Source organism: Jaculus jaculus, chromosome 20 (genome assembly GCF_020740685.1).
Source record: "Jaculus jaculus isolate mJacJac1 chromosome 20, mJacJac1.mat.Y.cur, whole genome shotgun sequence".
NCBI lineage: Eukaryota > Metazoa > Chordata > Mammalia > Rodentia > Dipodidae > Jaculus > Jaculus jaculus.
In genome coordinates, this window is record NC_059121.1 from 23,508,956 (window position 1) to 23,529,201 (window position 20,246).

The following is a 20,246-nucleotide window of genomic DNA, read 5'->3' on the forward strand; positions in this document are numbered from 1 at the left end:
TGCGTCTGCGTTAGGCCCACAGAGGGAAGGAAGGGCATGGTTTGGAAGATTCTTAGAGGACTCAATGAGCGCCTGTTTTCTCTGTAGGAAATTTCAGCTGTTGCCGTCTCCATCACACCAACAAAATCCTTTTCAGCCAGAGGAAACAGTTATCTTTCCAGCTAAACACCACATTAATAAATACCCCCCCCCCTGGAATTTCTCCCTTATGCATTTGCAGCCTACACGGGCTGGCAGAGAACATATAACCCTCATGACTAAATTATTATCAACAAATAAGCACAATGCCACTTAACTTATGTACGTTCAGACAAGCCCAGCACCGTGATAAGCACGGTGTCCACACCTTCTGAGAGTGTTGTGACGCGGGCACCATCATCCCTGTTCCACAAATGCGAAAGCCACAGTTGTAGGTTGTCCACAGTCACGGGGCTTCTAACAGACAGAGCCAGGATCCACGCCTCATTTAGTCTGAGTCAGTGCTTACACTGGTACCTGATGCTACCGTAATGCACATGGCAAAGGAGTGCAAAAGTTCTACTGGGCTAAAAATGGGCCTATTAAGCTGGAGAGATGGCTTAGCAGTTAAGGCGTTTGCCTGTAAAGCCTAAGGACCCAGGTTCGATTCCCCAGGACCCATGTAAGCCGGATGAACAAGGTGGTGCATCCGTCTGGAGTTCGTTTGCAGTGGCTAGAGGCCCTGGTGTATCCATTCTTTCTCTCTCTAAAATAAATATGTAAATATTATTTTTTTTTAAAGAATAACCTTTTTTTTAAAAAATTATTTATTTATTTATTTGAGAGTGACAGACACAGAGAGAAAGACAGATAGAGGGAGAGAGAGAGAATGGGCGCGCCAGGGCTTCCAGCCTCTGCAAACGAACTCCAGACGCGTGCGCCCCCTTGTGCATCTGGCTAACATGGGACCTGGGGAAACGAGCCTCGAACCGTGGTCCTTAGGCTTCACAGGCAAGCGCTTAACCGCTAAGCCATCTCTCCAGCCCAATATTAATTTTTTAAATGGGCATTCTGACTTTCTTTTGTACAAGGCACAGTGAAACCGCGTGAAGTAACTTTTCTATCCACTGCGTAGTTTGTATTTTCCAGGCAGTAATCATAACTTGTCCCAGGTGAAAAGTGTTTGTGCTTGTCTTCCTTAGTGAGTTTCTTGCAAAAAGTTTTCTGTGTTTCATTGTAATTGTACATACTAAATAATGCTCTGAAATGGCTGATAAATTACCTTTAAAAAATTAGTGGGGATTTTAGTCAAAAAAGTACATGGTGGGCCGGAGAGATGGCTTAGTGGTTAAGCGCTTGCCTGTGAAGCCTAAGGACCCTGGTTCAAGGCTCGATGCCCCAGGACCCACGTTAGCCTGACGTACAAGGGGGCACACGAGTCTGGAGTTCGTTTGCAGTGGCTGGAGGCCCTGGCACGCCCATTCTCTCTCTCTGCCTCTTTCTCTCTCTGTCTGTCGCTCTCAAATAAATAAATTAAACAAAAAAAAATTGCTTAAAGGCAAGGACTGCCACACCCAGTTCAGATCTTAAAAAAAAAAAGAAAAAAAGTACATGGTAAGACGCTTAATGGAAACAGATTTCCCTTCTAGTGTAAGCTTCATTCTCTCCTGAGTGACGTTCCTAGTTGAGTTTCTTATGTCTTCTTTCAGAAACAGCCCGTGCATTTCTTTGCAAACGTGTGTCTGCATGCATATTCTCGTATGTTTCAAGCAAATTGACTTCAGGGGTGATAGTTTAATTCTAAATATATTATTAATCATGGAACTGTATACTCGTTAACATACATTAATTGTATAAATATCTTCATGATATATGTTATAAAATGATTTGTGCATAAGTAGTTGTGGTTGTGTTTTTAAAGAAAAATACATGTGCATAGTCTTAGTTGTGTTCCTAAGACAATAGCATGAAGTTAAAGTAACTCTCCTATGATATCTTACATTTAAATATCTCCAGTTGTTAGGTTATATATGAGAAAAATTATAAGACATTAAGAATTAGGTCCAGAAAAGGCCCCAGCACATTTAATATTTTTTTAAAAAAATTGTTGTATTTATTTTATTTATTTGAGACAGAAAGAGAGAGAGAATTGCAAGGCAGGGCCTTCAGCCATTGCAAACAAAGTCCAGACACATGCACCAACTTGTGCATCTGGCTTATGTGGATCTTGGGGAATTGAATGTGGGTCCTTTGGCTTTGTAGGCAAGCACCTTAACAACTAAACCATCTCTCCAGCCCTAATATTTCTTTTGAGGCTTCTCTGTACTTCCATGTATTTTCCTTATAATTGACAAAAAGTTGCATAGCCATTATATGCCCAAGAATAAGGAACTATTTTGAGTGAAGGGATAGTGTTATATTTTGCTATAATACTTAATGATGTTTTCAAAACTGTGGAAGGTAGATAATACGAGGTTACTTATCTTGGAAATTATATGTTTCTATTATAAATATGAGCCATGCAGAGCAAATCTTTAGTTTGCCCTAAACAGAGGATTTGACCAACTTAAGTATTTTCATTCAAAAGTCAAGTTGCTAATTCTTATGTTTTTGTTTTTTTAATTTTAGGTTTTAGTATAAAGGCAGTACCATTCCAGAATGCCATCTTGAATGTAAAAGAACTTGGAGGTATAACCTTTAAAATCCTTTCTATGTCTAGTCTTGACTTCACTAATTTGGTATCCATGTATTCTGTGTTGTTAAATCATAACTTATGCTAGATGATTACATTTTGCCTTTTCTTTTGATAGTATATTTCTAGTAATACTTATTACTCTTTATACATGTTTTAAAGGTTATTGAAGAGTTCTAACTTGGATTTCTTTTGCAGGAACCAAAGAATACTAATAGCAATTGATTTTATTTTATTTTATTTTACTTGTTTTCTCTTGGTCAAAAATTATTCTTTTTTTTTTTTTTCCAAAAACTATTCTTAGCGGAAACACATGAAGAGAATTTTCATATAATTAAGAAATAAAATACACAGGGCAAAGAATTGTACTTTTGTTTGAAATTATAGTGCACATTTGGATGTATTCAATCTTTTTAAAATGTATCTGTTCCGATAATAAATCTTTGCCAGTGGGTTCTTTGCTGGCCAAGCATGTTGATTGGATAGGCTGTGCCCGAAAGCATACATCAGTCAGGCTCTCATTACACCCTGTGTCGGGCACTTTTTTTGGTTGTGTTTTATTTCAGTCAGGGTCTTAACCCATTAACAAAGATTAACAAAGAAATCAGTCAATTCAGTGAACCTACTAAATTCTCTAATGGGCAGGAAAATGGTAAGTGCCGGAGTTCACAGTAATATCGATGAGTTTAATGACTTAGAAGAGAGTTCTTTTTTTACCTCTTTAATCACTTTGTGATTCAGACCATACCCCATTTTCTTTTGCCTTTTTCTTCTCCTTTTGCGGTCATTCTAACATGACTCATTTTCAGTATTATGAAATGGAACCACCAACTTTATGCAATTTAAAAAATTTTTATTTATTAAATTTTATTTGTGTGTGTGTGTGTGTGTGTGTGTGTGAGAGAGAGAGAGAGAGAGAGAGGATGGGTGCACCAGGGCCTTCAGCCACTGCAAACTCCAGATGCATGCGCCACTTTATGCATATGGCTTACGTGGGTTCTGGGGATTCGAACTTGGGTCCTTTGGCTTTGCAGGCAAGCTCTTTAACTGCTTAGCCATCCCTCCAGCTCCTACGCTATTTAATTAGTGGGGTGGGGGCCTTATTATTTTTTGTTTATATTTGATTAATTTATTTATTTGACACAGAAAGAGGGAGAGAGAGAATGGGCGTGCCAGGGCCTCCAGACACGTGCGCATCTGGCTAACGTGGGTCCTGGGGAATTGAACCTGGGTCCTTTGGCTTTGCAGGCAAATGCCTTAACCGCTAAGCCATCCCTCCAGCCCGGCCTTCTAATTTTTATCGAATGAGGTAGTGGCCGATCTCTGGAAACAGGTGCTTGCTTTCAGAGCACTCTGCCAGCTTGACGGCTCATGCTGTCTTTTATAGCATCACTACTGAAAAGCAGCCCTGTCTGAGAAGTTGATGACTTTCTTTTAAGATCCTTGGTTTTCTCATTTTTTTTTAAATTTATTTATTTATTTATTTGAGAGCAACAGACACAGAGAGAAAGACAGATAGAGGGAGAGAGAGAGAATGGGCGCGCCAGGGCCTCCAGCCTCTGCAAACGAACTCCAGACGCCTGCGCCCCCTTGTGCATCTGGCTAACGTGGGACCTGGGGAACTGAGCCTCGAACCGGGGTCCTTAGGCTTCACAGGCAAGCGCTTAACCACTAAGCCATCTCTCCAGCCCGGTTTTCTCATTTTTGACAACAAAAACCACATGACGTGGGTGCTATGTGTGTGTGAGTAGGTCTACGTGTGTGTGTGTGTGTGTGTGTGTGTGTGTGTGTGTGTGTGTGTGTGCGCTTATGGAAGCCAGAAAACAATCTTAGGTGTTGTTTTTCACATCCCATCCACGTTTTTGGAGACAGGGTTTTTCACTGGCCTGGGAGTCACCTGTTTAGGATAGGCTGGCTGGTTGGGAAGCTCTGATGCTTGGTTTACAAAGTGCATCATTACAACCAGCTTTTGTTGTTGTTGTTGTTTGTTTTTTGAGGAAGAGTCTCACTCTAGTCCAGGCTGACCTGGTTGGTATTCTCTATATAGTCTCGGGGTGGCCTCGAACTCCTGGTGATCCTCCTACCTCTGCCTCCTGATTGTGGGGATTAAAGGCATGCACCACCACGCCAGGCTACAACCAGCTTTTTACATTAAATTTATTTATTTGAGAGAGAGAAAAGCAGATAGAGAGAATGGACATGTCAAGGACTCTAGCCCTGCAAATGAACTGCAGACGCATGCACCACCTTGCCATCTGGCTTACGTGGGTCCTAGGGAATTGAGCCTGGGTTCCTTTGGCTTTGCAGGCAAGTGCCTTAACCACTAAGTCATTCCTCCAGCCCACAGCCAGCTTTTTATTGTTGTTGTTTATTTCTATTCATTTATTTGAAAGTGATAGAGAAAGAGGCAGAGAGAGAGAGAGAGAGAGAGAGAGAGGGGGGGGGGGGGGGGAGAGGGAGAGAATGGGCGCACCAGGGCCTCCAGCCACTGCAGACGAACTCCAGATGCGTGCACTCCCTTGTGCATCTGGCTAACGTGGGTCCTGGGGAATTGAGCCTTGAACTGGGGTCCTTAGGCTTCACAGGCAAGTGTTCAACCACTAAGCCATTCTCCAGCCCCAACCAGCTTTTTTATGTAGGTTCTGGGGATTTGAACGCAGGTTCTCATGCTTGTAAGGCAAGCATGTTACTGACTGAGCTAATGCCCAGTCCCCGAACATGAGCTGTTTGCACGCTTGATCTTGGCCAAAAGGTCAAAAAAGGCAAGATAACATGCATGTTCTTTTTTGAGTGACTCTTATGTAAAATGTTGAGGATCACCTTTGGTTGAATATTTTAATACTGCTTTGGTCTTTTGGTGGCTGTTTTCTTGTTGACAGTATTATCTGCGAATGTTTTAAAGGGTTTTTTGTTTGTTTGTTTATTTTTGTTTATTTATTTGACAGCGACAGAGAGAGGAAGAGACAGAGAGAGAAAGAGAGAGAGAGAGAATGGGCGCGCCAGGGCCTCCAGCCACTGCATATGAACTCCAGACGCATGCGCCCCCTTGTGCATCTGGCTAACATGGGTCCTGGGGAATCAAGCCTTGAACCAGGGTCCTTAGGCTTCACAGGCAAGCATTTAACCACTAAGCCATCTCTCCAGCCCTCTGCGAATGTTTGAAGAGTCAGATATAATATAAAAATCCATAGAACTAAGTATATGGCTTAAAAACTCAACTGGGTTTTCAATGTAACTCGTAGTTAATGTTTTATTATCAGGCTAGACACAATTTTTTATTTAACACCCATCAGGTATAAGAAACTGGCAGTGAATTGTTGATGTATTTATTATATAAGATGTTATAGGTAAATAAAGTGAATGCATCTGGACAGTTAAGGAAAAAAATGAATGCTTAAAGGAACTTACTATAACGTTGGCACCATGCCACTGAAATCAGGTACAGTGGTCAAGCCGGAAGGCTGGAGTTATGGGAGTAAGTCTGTCCTTAACCAAGGTTTGATTTTGCCTCCCTGAAAACTGGTGAAATGGAGATTGCCGTGAGAATACTGTAGGAGCTGGCAGTCATTTTTCAGTTCACACCTGCTGTGCAGTGAGGCTGAGCCGCGGGAATGTAAGACGGAGCTGCCGGATCGGGAGCAGAAAGGTTAGTTACAGGTTCCACTGCATCTGGGGCCTGTGTACTCATTCGTATAAAGAGCAGATTTCTGGCCTAACCAGATTATATTACCTCCGTCAACTTTAATAGCTGATTTTATTTGAGAGACCATCTCAGGAAAGGATGACTCTTAGAGTAGAATTTGATTGTATATCTTGTGTCCCATCCCAAGAGGCCGACAATACAAGGAGTGGATTCTTTGATTGGGTCATGCATAGTTTATTTCTTGAAAAAATTTGGGGGACTGGATACTAAGTGTGTCTCATGGACGAGCTCAGGGAAAGCTGAGGTATCACATATATGGCAAGTGTAGCTTTCCTAGGATTTTAAGTACCAAGGGGCTCATCGCAGTGTGAGACGCTGGGAAGTTGAGGAGAGGTGTGGCTTCATGAAGTTGTCTGGGAATTGCTTGATTGTGTATTCTTAAGCTTTAAGGGAAGATGGAGTGTTTCAGGACCACTGTGGGACTATATAAAACCTGCATTTCCCAGGAAGGACCTGCTGAGAAGATAGGATAATTGGAGTTCAGACAGACTGTTAATCTAGGGATAAATTCTGAATTCCAGGAAGAAATTCAGAAAGGTCGGCCATAAAGGTGGGCAAGCTGAGGGAGTATGACACTTGTGAACAAGACATGGGAAGTCGTCTTTGTCCCTGTTAACTCAGGACAGTGGCATGGCTCTGCTCCTCCTCACCTCCTGTCCGTGTCCTTCCGCGACCCTGGCGGAATACTGTGGGACTTTGCATCACGCCTCCTCTCAACCTCAAGATAAATTTTTTACTGTTTTAAAAATCCTGAATTGTTTTTTGTTTTGTTGTTGTTGTGGTTTGTTTTCTAGAGGTAGGGTCTTGCTCTAGCCCACGCTGACCTGGAATTCACTATGTAGTCTCAGGGTGACCTCGAACTCATGGTGATCCTCCTACCTCTGCCTCCTGAGTGCTGGGATTAAAGGAGTGTGGCACCACACCCAGCAAAAACCCTGACTTTTGAGGCTGGAGAGATGCCTTAGTGGTTAAGGCACTTGCCTGTGAGGCCAAAGGATCCAGGTTCAATTCCCCAGGACCCACGTAAGCCAGTTGCACAGGGTGGCACATGCTTCTGGAGTTCATTTGCAGTGGCTGGAGGCCCTGGGGTGCCCATTCTGTCTCTCCCTCTCTCTCTCAAGTAAAGAAATAAAATTAAAAGAAAACACCTGGAAGCCACAGCAGACTTCCGTAACCCCATTCCAGCTGGGTGGGAGGGAGGTGGAGACAGAAGCTTGTCCCTGAAGCTCAGAAGCCAGCCGCACCTGAACTCGGGCTGGCATCGTTCCATGCGCTGGGGGCCTGGGACGCGTGCAAAGGAGCCAGCTGGCGGACTAGGAGCATTCCAGCAGTTTTACCAGTGAAAGGAGAAATCTGCCTCAGAAAGACGTGGGGGCAGTAAGCAACATCCACAGTTACCCTCGGACTTCCACCCATGGACATGTGTCATACACCTACACCTAAAAGAAAAAAAAAAAAGGAATGACATGTTTGCCTCAACAGGCGGCACTGGTATACCTAGCTTTATGTGAATTTTTTTTTTTTTTTCGAGGTAGGGTCTCACTCTAGCTCAGACCGACCTGAATTCCAGGCAGTCTCAGGGTGGCCCCGGACTCATAGCGATCCTCCTGCCTCTGCCTCCCTAGTGCTGGGATTAAAGGTGTGCACCTCCATGCCCATTCTTTATGTGAAATTTGAACTCTACACATCCTTCTGTTTTTCCTTTCTATTTTCTTTTTCTTTCTGTCTTTTCTATTTTGTTTGTTTATTGAGGTAGGGTCTCGCTCTGGCTCAGGCTGACCTGGAATTCACTATGTAGTCTCAGGGTGGCCTCGAACTCATGGTGATCCTCCTACCTCTGCCTCCCAAGTGCTGGGGTTAAAGGTGTGCGCCACCACGCCCGGCTGTTATTCTCTTTCTCTTTTTTTTAAGTTTTGTATATTTTTATTTATTTATTTGAGAGCAACAGACAGAAAGAGGCAGAGAGAGAGGGAGAGAATGGATGCACCAGGGCCTCCAGCCACTGCAAGCAAACTCTAGACTCGTACACCCCCTCGTGCATCTGCCTTATGCAGGGAGTCGAGCCTCGAACCAGGGTCCTTAGGCTTCCACAAGCAAGCGTGTAACCGCTAAGCCATCTCTCCAGCCCCTCCTCTCTCCTCTCCATTTTCTGTCTCTCATCCTTTCTTACCTAATCTTTGCAACCTCATGACTTAAGAATTGGTGCTGTTACTCTTTTGCAGATGTAAAGACGGTGGACAGAAAGACACAGACCTGGAGAAGGAGGTGGGAACTAATGGGCACACACGTGCTTAGTCAGTGTGCTGAGTTTGTGAAGTGATTTGCCCAGGGTCTGGCACACCAGGGGCTCCTCCCTCACGTCATCTGTCCTCTTCCCTCCCCTCCCTTCCCCTCCCCTCTCCTCCCTTCCCCTCCCTTTCTCTCCCCTCCAGGCTTCCTTCTGCATCTCATTTCTCCCATCCAAGTACTAACCAGGCCTGACCCTGCTTAACTTCCAAGATGAGAAGAGCTCAGGCCCATCCAGGGTGGTACATATAGACGTAGATCTGCATCATTCATCTAATGTCCAACCTATCTAAAACCGCCCACCAACAGTACCCTCTCTTCCTTCCTTCCTTCCTTCCTTCCTTCCTTCCTTCCTTCCTTCCTTCCTTCCTTCCTTCCTTCCTTCCTTCCTTCTCCCCCTCCCTCCCTCCCTCCCTCCCTCCCTCCCTCCCTCCCTCCTTTCTTTCTTTCTTTCTTTCTTTCTTTCTTTCTTTCTTTCTTTCTTTCTTATTAACACCTTCCATTATTGTAAGCAATATCACATGGTAACTCCCTCACTCCCCCGACTTTCCCCTTTGAAACTCCACTCTCCATCATATCCCCTCCCCATCTCAATCAGTCTCTCTTTTATTTTGGTGTCATGAACTTTTTCCCCTTTTATGATGGTCTTGTGTAGGTAGTGTCAGGCACTGTGAGGTCATGGATATCCAGGCCATTTTGTGTCTGGAGGAACATGTAAGGAGTCCTACCCTTCCTCTGGCTCTTTTTTCTTTCCACTACCTCTTCCACAATGGACCCTGAGCCTTGGAAGGTGTGATAGAGATATTGCAGTGCTGAGCACTCCTCGGTCACTTCTTTCCAGCACCATGATACCTTCTGAGTCATCTCAAGGTCACTGCCATCTGAAAAGAGAAGGTTCTCTAACCAAAAGTGAGAGTAGCATTAATATAAGGGTATGAATATTAAGAGAAGTGCTTACTGGGCAGTTTGGTGAGCATAGACTATACATTTAGGTAGACAGCAGCAGATGTTACACCTCTAGGGCTCATGACTACCCCTGTTTTAAGTTTTCAGTATCAGGGATGTATTCCCTCCCATGGAGCGGGCCTCCAGTCCAATTAGAGAGCAGTTGGTTTTCCCCATAACAGATGTGCCACTATTGCACCCATTGGCTCATTTGCCATTGCTGGCCAAATATAAGGCTTGCAGTGTCCACCATTGGGTATCTTCACTGGTGATTTCTCTCTTTCCCATTGATTTGCATGCAATGTGACTTTTTCTAGCTTCCTGTCAACATGGAGGAGGGGTTCAGCTCAGCTCCAGCAGGGTTTCTCAGTGATCTTGCAGCCCAAGTATGTGGAGTCTTCAGCAATAGGGTCTTACCATCTATTCCTGGTGGGAAGCCAAGGGCCTCAGCGGTGGCCTGTAATGTTTTGGGGCATCAGGGACCTCCCTGGCCAACAACTCACTGGAAGGTATCCCATCGCTGGCACTGAAAATTTTCTAGCAACAATCTATGGCTCCTGTGTGTTCCTTTGTCCAAAAAAGTAGGATTCCATAAGACTTATTTATATCCTCTTAGATTTTGATTAGCTCTCCTTCCACCTTTCCTTTAACAATGCACTTTCATACTCCATTTTTCTTTCTTGTCTTAAATTCCCATTTATTTTGAAAGACACAGAGAGAGAGAGTGAGGGAGAATGGGCGCATCAGAGCCTCTAGCCATTGCAAACAAACTCTAGATGCGTGCACCCCCTTGTGCATCTGGCTAACGTGGGAATCAAACCTGGGTCCTTCGGCTTTGCAGGCAAATGTCTTAATGGTAAAGCCATCCCTTTAGCCTGAGTTTTCTTTCTTCAGTGACTGGTTTCAAAGCATGCTGGGCATGCCCTTCTTTCTGAACCTCAGCGTCTTTCTCCGTCGAATGTAGCGATCGTATCTTTATGTCACCAAATCCTGTGAAGAGTACCTTAGCTTATGTAGGCCAAGGTAGACAGCATGAGGCAAAACTTGCTTCCCTATAGTTGCATTCTCACTGGTCCCGCACAAGAAACAGAAAAAATATTACAAATTTTATGGTGACATCTCTACCCCCACTTCTTTTTCTTCCTCTGTGTGGTCATACGTTTATCTCTGTCTTAGACAAGGGACTCTTTTTCCTCGTTACATCTTGCCTGTTGAAACTGAACAGTCATTACGAAGGGGCCACATTAGATTCTTTTCTACAGCTGCCCAGAATGGTTTTTGTATTCTACCCGAGTTAATATTTGAACGTGTTTTCCTGTCTCCATCTTGCCAGCTTTACTTCTGTCCTGGATTCCACCTGAACAATCTCTCTCTTTGCCTCTTGTTATTTTTATTTATTTATTTGAGAGTGACAGACAGAGAGAGAAAGAAAGAGAAATTGGGTGCCCCAGGGCCTCCAGCCACTGCAAACGAACTCTAGACGCGTGCTCCCCCGTGCATCTGGCTAACGTGGGTCCTGGGGAATCGAGCCTCGAACCAGGGTCCTTAGGCTTCACAGGCAAGCGCTTAACCGCTAAGCCATCTCTCCAGCCTTGTCTTTGCCTCTTTATTGTCATCTGTCTGCCCTGTGTCATGTAAGCCCATCACTGGGGTACGTTCAGTGTGGGGGGGTACTTTGCTGAGCCGAAAACATCGTGCGCCCTGCGGTGACATTGCAGCCGTGGTCATTCTTCAGTTGTCGAAATTTGGGGTTTCTTAAATCCACAAGCAGAGTTTTAATGCATTCGTGGATTTTTTTTTTTTTCTCCTGATTGGAAATTTCCTATGTGAATTGATATGATCCAGAGATGAACATTTCATTTCCTCACAGGCTTGCTTTGTTATTCATTGATAAGGATCCAGACACAGTAATCTTCCCTAACCGAATTCTGCACCCAGGAGTGGTTTTGCCAGATGACTTGTTTTCTTCCTCCCCTGTCCTAATGAGCTCTGTCTGACTGGCTGCCCCATGTGCCCTCCGCCACCGTCCCCACACCGTGTCCCCCATGGCCGAGAAAGCGGACCCCGAGCGAGCTGTCCCATGCTTGGGGACTCAACGGCTGCTCGCCGGCCGTCAAATGGGGAAAGTTCTCGAAGACTGGGGCCACTGTTCCCGGCTTCTGTTTTAGAGGCAGTCGGGGTGCCATGGAGGGCCCGAGTTGTCTGTATACCGTCACCCCTTTCCTCGGCTCATGGTTGCAGTTGTGATCGCATGGCTTTTGGAGGGTTGTGGGCTCAGCCATCTTTTCATTTTTTTAAAGGTTGCTTCTTTCCGCAGCCAGGCCGTTATAGGAAACAGATGTGGACTCTGTCCTGCTTGCTTGTCTGCCTGGGGGAACGCGTCTTCTCGGGAAGGTGCCGTTTTCCCCCGCGCCGCACATCTCCCGATGCTGTGTACCTGACCGGGCTAGTTACGTTTCCTCATTTCTCCAGAAACTGTCCAGGGCAAACTTCCTGACAGGCAACCCAGGGCACCGCTGTCTGCTTCCTTAAATTTCTGCCCTTGTATCCAAGGCCACTTGATATCTTCCACCAAAATGAAGCTTTTTTTTTCCTTTCACATCTGTCTTTTACTAAAATTCACTTTGAAAGGAAGCATAATGCTTCGATTTTCGCGTGAGCATTCTCCGAGCCTTGTGTGTAGGTAATATGCATTATTCCCTCCATAGATCCACTACCACCCCTTATGGAAAAAAAAAATCTTACTACCTGCTTATTAATAATAATCAGTGTAATTCCCAACTCAGAATCATGATATATATACCACAGAGAGGAGGCGTAAAGACAACAAAAGCCACTGAATTGGTTGAGCATTAGAAAAAGGGATAGTTGGCTTAGCGGTTAATGCACTTGCCTGAAAAGTCAAAGTACCTAGGTTCGATTCCCCAGAACCCACGTAAGCCAGAGGTACCAAGTGGCACATGTGTCTGGAGTTCAGTTGCAGTGGCTGGAGGCCCTGGCATACCCATTCTGTCTCTCTCTCTCCCAAATAAATATATAAAAATAAAAATACAGAATAGAAAAAGAAGTATAGTCAGACACGCAGAGGTTGCCTGTGAGAGAGACAGGTGGAGTGAGGGGACTTCTTGCTGGTGTAAGAACAACAGATTGCCGTTTGGAAACTGCACTAGACATCTGTGGACATGGGTGGGTAGGGGCGAGGGGACAGAGAATTAAGGTCCAAGGCCCCAGAAGGTGAAGACACAGGAGTACCATCCAGTTCTGGAAACTGAGGACGGCTACACCCACAGAGATGAGCCAGCGCGGTCCGTATCTGCCACACCAGTGCAGGGGAAAAGCACTCCGCAAGGGAAGCGTTTTCCTTCAAGACACCCTGACACTCTGCGTTTGAACCCCTTGCTGTTGTTTTGCTATCTGTAAAGTGCAAGTTGTAATAAATCACCTCAGTTTATTTCCCAAGGGATTGGGCTGGAAGACAAAAGTTAAGCTGCGTGACTGTTCTCAAGAGAGATGCCTTAAGAATCGACAGTGGTATTTTCACTCATTCTCTCTTTCTCTCTCTCTCTCTCTCTCTCTTTTTTTTTTTTTTTATGGTCATGAATCTAATGCGATACGTTATATTGAATGGTAGAAACTTCCCGATGTAGCATTGTTTCCTTATCTAAGAAAATAAGCAGGCCTTTCTGGAATGGGGCTAGCCGCTAACTCCTGGCTCCTTGTGTGTACTCTCTCACTGAAGCTTAGGCTTCGCTGGGGGAAATGATATTGGTGTGAAGCCAAGTCCCTTGGATGTGAGTTTAAAGGCCACAGCTATCTGAATTGGTTGAACAGGATCCCAGGGTGGCGGCGTTCAAGTGCTTTTTACACTTGCTAAGGGAAAACTGAGCCAAACAGGCTGCAGAGCCAAATAACTGAATCTAGGGGCCCAGAAGTCTGTTACTGGCTCATGTAGGCCTGATCTCAGTTTTTGTTTTCTCCTGGAGATGTGCCCTAGGAGAAAAAAAAAAATTTTTTTTTAAATCTCTATCTTCTCAGTCATAGTCCAATGTAGTACTTAATAGTCCATTTCTTCTAAGACTGTATATATATCTAGAGAATTTTCTAGAAACTAGTTTCCTGGTCTTTTGACCACCCTTCTCCACCCCACCCCGGCAATAGAGGGCTCATGTGATTCTGAAGGTCACTGCTCCCTATGTTTCCTGTTGAGGGGTAATCAGGTCATTTCTGTATTTCCAACTCTACCAAACTTGCTCTCAGAACATTTGTGCTGGGTTCTCAGCCTGGCTTCCTGCCGCTCGCAAGGGAGCAAGTCTTTCCGTTCCTCCCAGGGGTTACCGTTAGAGCAACTGGTTTTCAGTAAGTATTTGCCTTCAGTGCGGCGTTGCAGCGATAGCAGTGTTCGTCGGGAGACCAGTATTGACCTCCAACAAAACAAGCCAAGGGACACTGGGCAAGGCGCTTCGCTTTTGCACGGCAGCTTTCTTTTCTAGCAGCTGATCCCGCCAATAGCTGCTCTCCTGAGTGTGAGGATAACACAGCCCATCACCTTTACCTTGAAACCCATGTGTGCTTTCTTTTAAAACCCCTCACTTATTTTATGTTTAGGTGCAGTAGACATGCAGATGATGCCGTGTGTGTGTTTGTGGTGTATGAGGCATGGGATTCCTTTGAGAAATAGCAACTAACACCAGTTTAACCAAGTTCTTACTTCTTTTCCATTCTCTTTGAGGAGCACTGTGGTTTTATGTGCCCATGTATTATGACAGGATTGAGTCCAGAGTGCAGTCTGGATAAGCTACAAAAAGGACAAGGGAAATTTCACAAAGAAAAGAGTCCAGGAAGAGCGACATGTGACAAGTGTCATGAAGAGTTGGTTTGGTTTATGGATGGGACAAGTTGGGAGACACATGAAGCATGAAAATCATCATCTTTAGGCTTCACCGGTCCTATGCTGTCTAGAGACCACATCAGCAGATTTAAGTCTCAGAGATATTTGTGAAATTATGCCTTGAAGCACTAGAGTAATGACAAAACCCTTCAAAAGCCAATTGATTTTGTTAGTATTGGATTCATTTTAATGAATACCAACTATGTGCTAGGCTCTGAGAATATAATTCCTGCTCTGCAAATGCATGCTTACACACACACCCCCAACACCCCCCCCCCCCACGAGCCCATTTCTTTGTATATTTTACTGGCAAAGTGATGCTGGTCATCATGATTATGTTAATTCTCAGAAAAAAAAAGTTAGGCTTTAGTAGATTCTGTTAACTGGAGTGCCAGCTGGCAGCTGTGGGCAAGGTAATGTGCTTTTAATGACATGCCGCTTGCCAAACTACACCGGCCCTCTGACACACCCAGCGCTAACTAAAAAGGACCTGGGTGGCATTGTTGGTGGCCTTACGAATTTGTTGGTTTTAATTTCTTGAGATCCAGAATGTTATCAGAAGACTCGATTAAAAATGCCTGATCGGGCTGGAGAGATGGCTTAGCGGTTAAGCGCTTGCCTGTGAAGCCTAAGGACCCCGGTTCGAGGCTCGGTTCCCCAGGTCCCACGTTAGCCAGATGCACAAGGGGGCACACGCGTCTGGAGTTCGTTTGCAGAGGCTGGAAGCCCTGGCGCGCCCATTCTCTCTCTCTCTCCCTCTACCTGTCCTTCTCTCTGTGTCTGTCGCTCTCAAATAAATAAATAAATTTTAAAAAAATAAAAAATTAAAAAATTAAAATGCCTGATCATTTTAACCTTGAAAGCCACCAATACTTTGATGGCACCCATGAGAGCTAGGGTTGTGAGCGATTTTCCGTAAGGTTAGTTATCAGTTTCAATACAAGCATATTAAAGTCCTTCAATGTAAGTAACTTACATGATGGAAAATTAAAAATCTACAGGGTGTTTTTTTTCCCCCTTCTTCTTCTGACTTCTTCTTTTTTTTTTTTTTTTTCTCTTTCTGGCCAAAATCCCATTGTGTGATCAGAAAACAATTAGCAATTAGCAAATGATGGCAGATTAAATCTATAGCCAAAATAGATTTAAGTCTGTGGCAAAGGAAGGAAAGCAAGACGAAGTGTGAGGTGCAGACAATGGAAACATGAAATAGCGACGGAATTCATCGGGATTATTAATCAAGGGCATCATCAGAGTTATTAATTGGAGCCCACATTTGGAGCACTGCCTTTATTTTTCTTTTCTCCTCGTGTTAAGTAGTGGATAGCAGCTGTGTTTACCCACAAACTCAATCCTTGAGTGTGGGTGCTAGACCCAGAGAGGTGGTGCAGTGCCTTAGCATATAGTGCCAGGTGGGTTAGAAAGCCCACACACACAGGAGACAGGCCACTTGTCTGTCCCCATTAATCACTGGAAACAGACAATGGCAAACAAAAGAGCCGGCAGACAGAGTCTCAAACAAAGATGAGCATATAATTATGACCCCACAAGTGAACAAAGTCGACACAAAAGAAAGATGCCTGGTCAGAAATGAGAGGACAATGTAGTCAGAGACCTAGAGGTAATAGAGTGACCAGAAGAAGAAATCCAGAGAGCTTTGTGTTCATGGGGGGGGGGGGGGAAATCAAACATGGAATTCAGGAATCTTAAAATTCAAAATGAAGATGGTGACAGAACTCAGACGTAAATTGTTGCAACTAAAGCCCGAGTGAGAGGATTTTTTCAGAGTGTCACACAAAAGGAATACCTGGGGAGTATAAAAGAATATTTGAGGCATAGGAGAGTCACAGAAGATCCACCGTCCCTATAATCAATACTGTGAAAGGAAAAAAGACGCAAAATGAGAAGCAAGAGTAGATTAAGTTATCAAAAAATAGGGAAAGGGAGTACTCAGATGCAGTGCATCCTGAATGCCAGCTATCATTAATAAGGATTAAGAATTTTTAATCTGAAACCGATTCTCCCCCAGCATTACTTCTGTTTTCAACATAGGTGAGGTCAGGAAAAGATAAAGTAAGAGCTGAGGCCATGGCTCAGCAGTTAAGGAGCTTGCCTTCAGAACCTGAGGACCTGAGATCAGTTCCCCAGTCTCCATGTAAAACCAGATGCAGAAGGTGGTACATGCATCTGGAGTTCATTTGCAAGGGCTGGAGGCCCTAACACACCCATTCTTTCCTTTCTGTCTGCCTCTTTCTGTTTCTTGTCTCTGTCTCTCTCTCTCTAATAAATAAATGAAATAAAAACTTTTTAAAAAACCATTGAAAAGAAAGTACTTAGAATAATGAAATAGAGTAAAAAGTACTGAGTAGAATAAAAAGATGTCATATGCACTTCTGGCCAAGATGGCGACTGCCTAGCTATGCTGCAAATCCTGGGGAAAGATAGATAGATGCAGATCTTAAGGAAAGAGCCACCCCATCATACCTCAAAAGGACCCTGGCTGAAACTAAGGAAAATTGGCAAAACAAGCAAGGGTGCTGTTTTCCTGATGAACCGGATACCAGCACAAGGGGGAAGGAGACCAACACAGAGAAAAATCAACGCCTACCAAATCAGAGAGCCAGAGCCCCAGAGGCCCCCAACACCTTATCACTGAAGCAGACCAAAAATGAACCCAACATGGCTCAGGGAAATGTTGCGGAAGAGGGGGTGGAAAGAAGGTCAGAGCCACATGTTGGGTCAGGATATGCAGAGACGTTTATAGTACCAATAACTGTGGGCTAACTCCACAATGCACGACCCATATACCTCAACAAGGAGGGGCCAACTGGGAGGGGGTAGGTCACGGATGAGACTAATGATGGTACCAAACTGCCTGTACTTGCAGAATAGAAAACTAGTAAAATAAATAAATAAAAAAGATTTCATACTATTACACCAAGATATCTATTTCACCATGAATCTTTAAAAATACTTATTACATAATACTGAACTAGATAAGGTTAAAACTAAAGAATGTAGGCAGAAAGAATCATTAGATTTATAATGAACAGAAGAATTTAGCCTCCCTTCTTCAAATAACAACAGATCAAATAAATGAAAATATCTAAATAATTTTAGCCATTAATGAACTTGATATAATTGATAATTACATGTTTTATATTCAAGTAGAATATATATTGAAATATATGTAACTTTTTGCTCAACTTATCACATATGGTTGATACTCAGATGGATAAATTAATAACATTAAAAATTTCATGGGGCCAGAGAGATGGCTTAGTCAAGGAGGTTGCCTGTGAAACCTAAGGATCTAGGTTGGGTTCCCCAGAACCCACATATGACAGATGCACATGGTGGTACATGTGTCTGGAGTTCGTTTGCAGTGGTTAGAGGCCCTATTGTGCCCATTTTCTCTCTCTCTCTCTAATAAATAAATAAAAATGTTATGGCCTATCTGTGATCCTTTTACCTCTAGTTGACTGTTTTGCAAGCATAAAGCCATAGGGCCAGGTTATCTCAACTTGAGCAGATAAAAATTTGTCTAAATGGTGATGGGTTAAGACATAAGAGGATTATGCCTTAATCTGGAAATACACCAAAGATATGAACTCCTTAGGTATCTTCTTATCAGGTTTAAATTTTCCTGCTTATTTTTATTCTGTGTATACACACACACACACACAAGAAACTCTGACTGTGAGCCCCTGAAAACATCTGAGTCCTTGGCCACATTGGTCCAGGGAGTTTGAGGATCAGAGTTCGTATCTTCACTCTGCCCCAGGTCAGTAAAATTTCTGCTGTTTTCTTAGGGTTCTGTCAAAGGCTTCTTTCCCCTCGGAGTTCGCTGTGTGTGTTAGTGCGTATGATCTGTTTCATTTGACATTCACTATAGATATTTTAGATGTCTCAAATGTCACTAGGGGATTTTTGACGCTGTGTATATAGCAGAAATAATATTGTAAACAAAAAACTGGGTAACACTGAACACAGGATCTTTGTGTTACATGAAGTTACTTCTGCGTTTTGTGTTCTCAAAAGACTCAGGAATGGACGCTGGGAGGGAGAACCCCCTTCAAACCCCCCAGGCTGTTACCCTCAACCTTAGGGAACTGAATGTGGGGCAAAATGAATGAGCCCGCTACGTACCTTGGGTTGTGGGCAAGACAGCCGGGTGAAGGAGGCGGTATGGCCCAGGTTTAAAAATCCAGCACGAAAAGTGAAAAAAAAAAACAAAAATCCAGCTCATGTAGTGTTCAGGGCTGCCTGCTAGTCCCGATCTGGCCAGGCTGGTGTTTTGACGCTGTGAGTCCTGGAATCTTTGCTTCCTGTGGTTCTTCTGTTGGAGGTTCCAACCCCTTCATGTCATGATAGGACAGTCCTTGGCTTCCTGATCTCTTACTTCCTGGAGCTAAAGCAGGGCCACAGCGTTCCTCCTGGGCCGAGCCTGCCCGTCCCTCACCTTCCTTCTCCTTCAGGTTGCACATTTTGTTTCTCTTCAGATCATTGGAGAGAAAATGGAAGTGTCGGGCTAGAGAGGTGGCTTAACGGTTAAGTGCTTGCCTGTGAAGCCTAAGGACCCCGGTTCGAGATTCGATTCCCCAGGACCCACTTTAGCCAGATGCACAAGGGGGCGCACGTGTCTGGAGTTCATCTGCAGTGGCTGGAGGCCCTGGCACACCCATTCTCTCTCTGTCTCTCTTTCTCACTCTTTCTGTCTGTCACCCTCAAATAAATTAAAAAAAAAAGGCATATTATTATTTATTACCTTAAAAAAAAATGGAAGTGTCAAAGACTCTAGATCTTCCTTTTCTTAGACTCCTTCACTCTGAACTGGAAGAAATTTCATATGCAGTATAATTATTTGTAGGTTCTTTATTCCAGCTAATTTGTGCCTATCTCTGAACTGACCTGCTCAGTTTAAACCTTAAGGCATTTAAGAAGAAATGTCATATGGGGTGGGGGGAAGGGGTGAAATTTGACTTCCTCTTCCCAAGCTCCTGTCAGATTAATGGTACATTAATAATACATTATGACTGACTTTTAAAAAGTAACACCATTTATAAACACAGTTATATTATGGTTTTCCCACTTAGTAGATAAAAAGAAATCCTGTTTGTATTGCTTTATGCAGGAAGTCTTGAGTCCTATCCAGACTTAAAGGCCATAAATGGTCTATTTGTGTTAGATTGTTTGCATGCAGAATATTATTAAAATGAATCCTCTGTCAGTGTGGTGACAGGACTTTAGGTTAATAGATTTTTAAAAAACTATTTATTTATTTATTTGTAAACAGAGAGAGAGAGAAGGGAAGAGAAGAGGAGAAGAGAGGAGAGGAGAAGAGAAAGAGAGAAGGAGGGAGAGAACAGGCATGCCTGGGCCTCCAGTCACTGCAAACAGACTCCAGACATGTGTGCCACTTTGTGCATCTGGCTTTTATATGGGAGCCAGTGTTTTCAAACCCAGGTCATTAGGCTCTGCAGGCCAGCATTTTACCCATTGCACCATCTCCCCAGCCCTAGGTTAATTTTGACACCACTGAGAACTGGCCACCATTATCTTTCATAGGTGCAATACTTTGGGGAGGAAATAAAAATCCAAAATCAAAATGTAATCATCTGTGTTTTATACTCCTAAGATCCTGGTTTAAAATGTGTGTAGAGGGCTGGAGAGATGGCTTAGTGGTTAAGCGCTTGCCTGTGAAGCCCAAGGACCCCGGTTCAAGGCTCGATTCCCCAGGACCCACGTTAGCCAGATGCACAAGGGGGCTAAGTATT

The 20,246-nt window shown here is 43.9% G+C and overlaps 1 protein-coding gene and 1 long non-coding RNA gene across 3 annotated transcripts in view; both read left to right on the plus strand.

Annotated features, from left to right (window-relative positions):
• Arl15 (ADP ribosylation factor like GTPase 15) overlaps positions 1-20,246 on the plus strand; it is a 446,458-nt gene that overhangs the window by 166,841 nt on the left and 259,371 nt on the right. Inside the window, exon 3 of one of the 2 annotated variants that reach the window (XM_004664945.2) lies at positions 2,587-2,646. The exons of the other annotated variant lie outside the window; for it this stretch is intronic. Coding sequence (XP_004665002.1) covers positions 2,587-2,646 — 60 coding nt within the window. The remainder of the gene's footprint in view (positions 1-2,586; positions 2,647-20,246) is intronic. 2 annotated transcript variants of the gene reach the window in all.
• LOC123456271 lies at positions 6,173-7,101 on the plus strand. The gene is made up of 2 exons (XR_006634435.1): positions 6,173-6,296; positions 6,875-7,101. It is a non-coding gene; the product is annotated as an uncharacterized LOC123456271 (long non-coding RNA).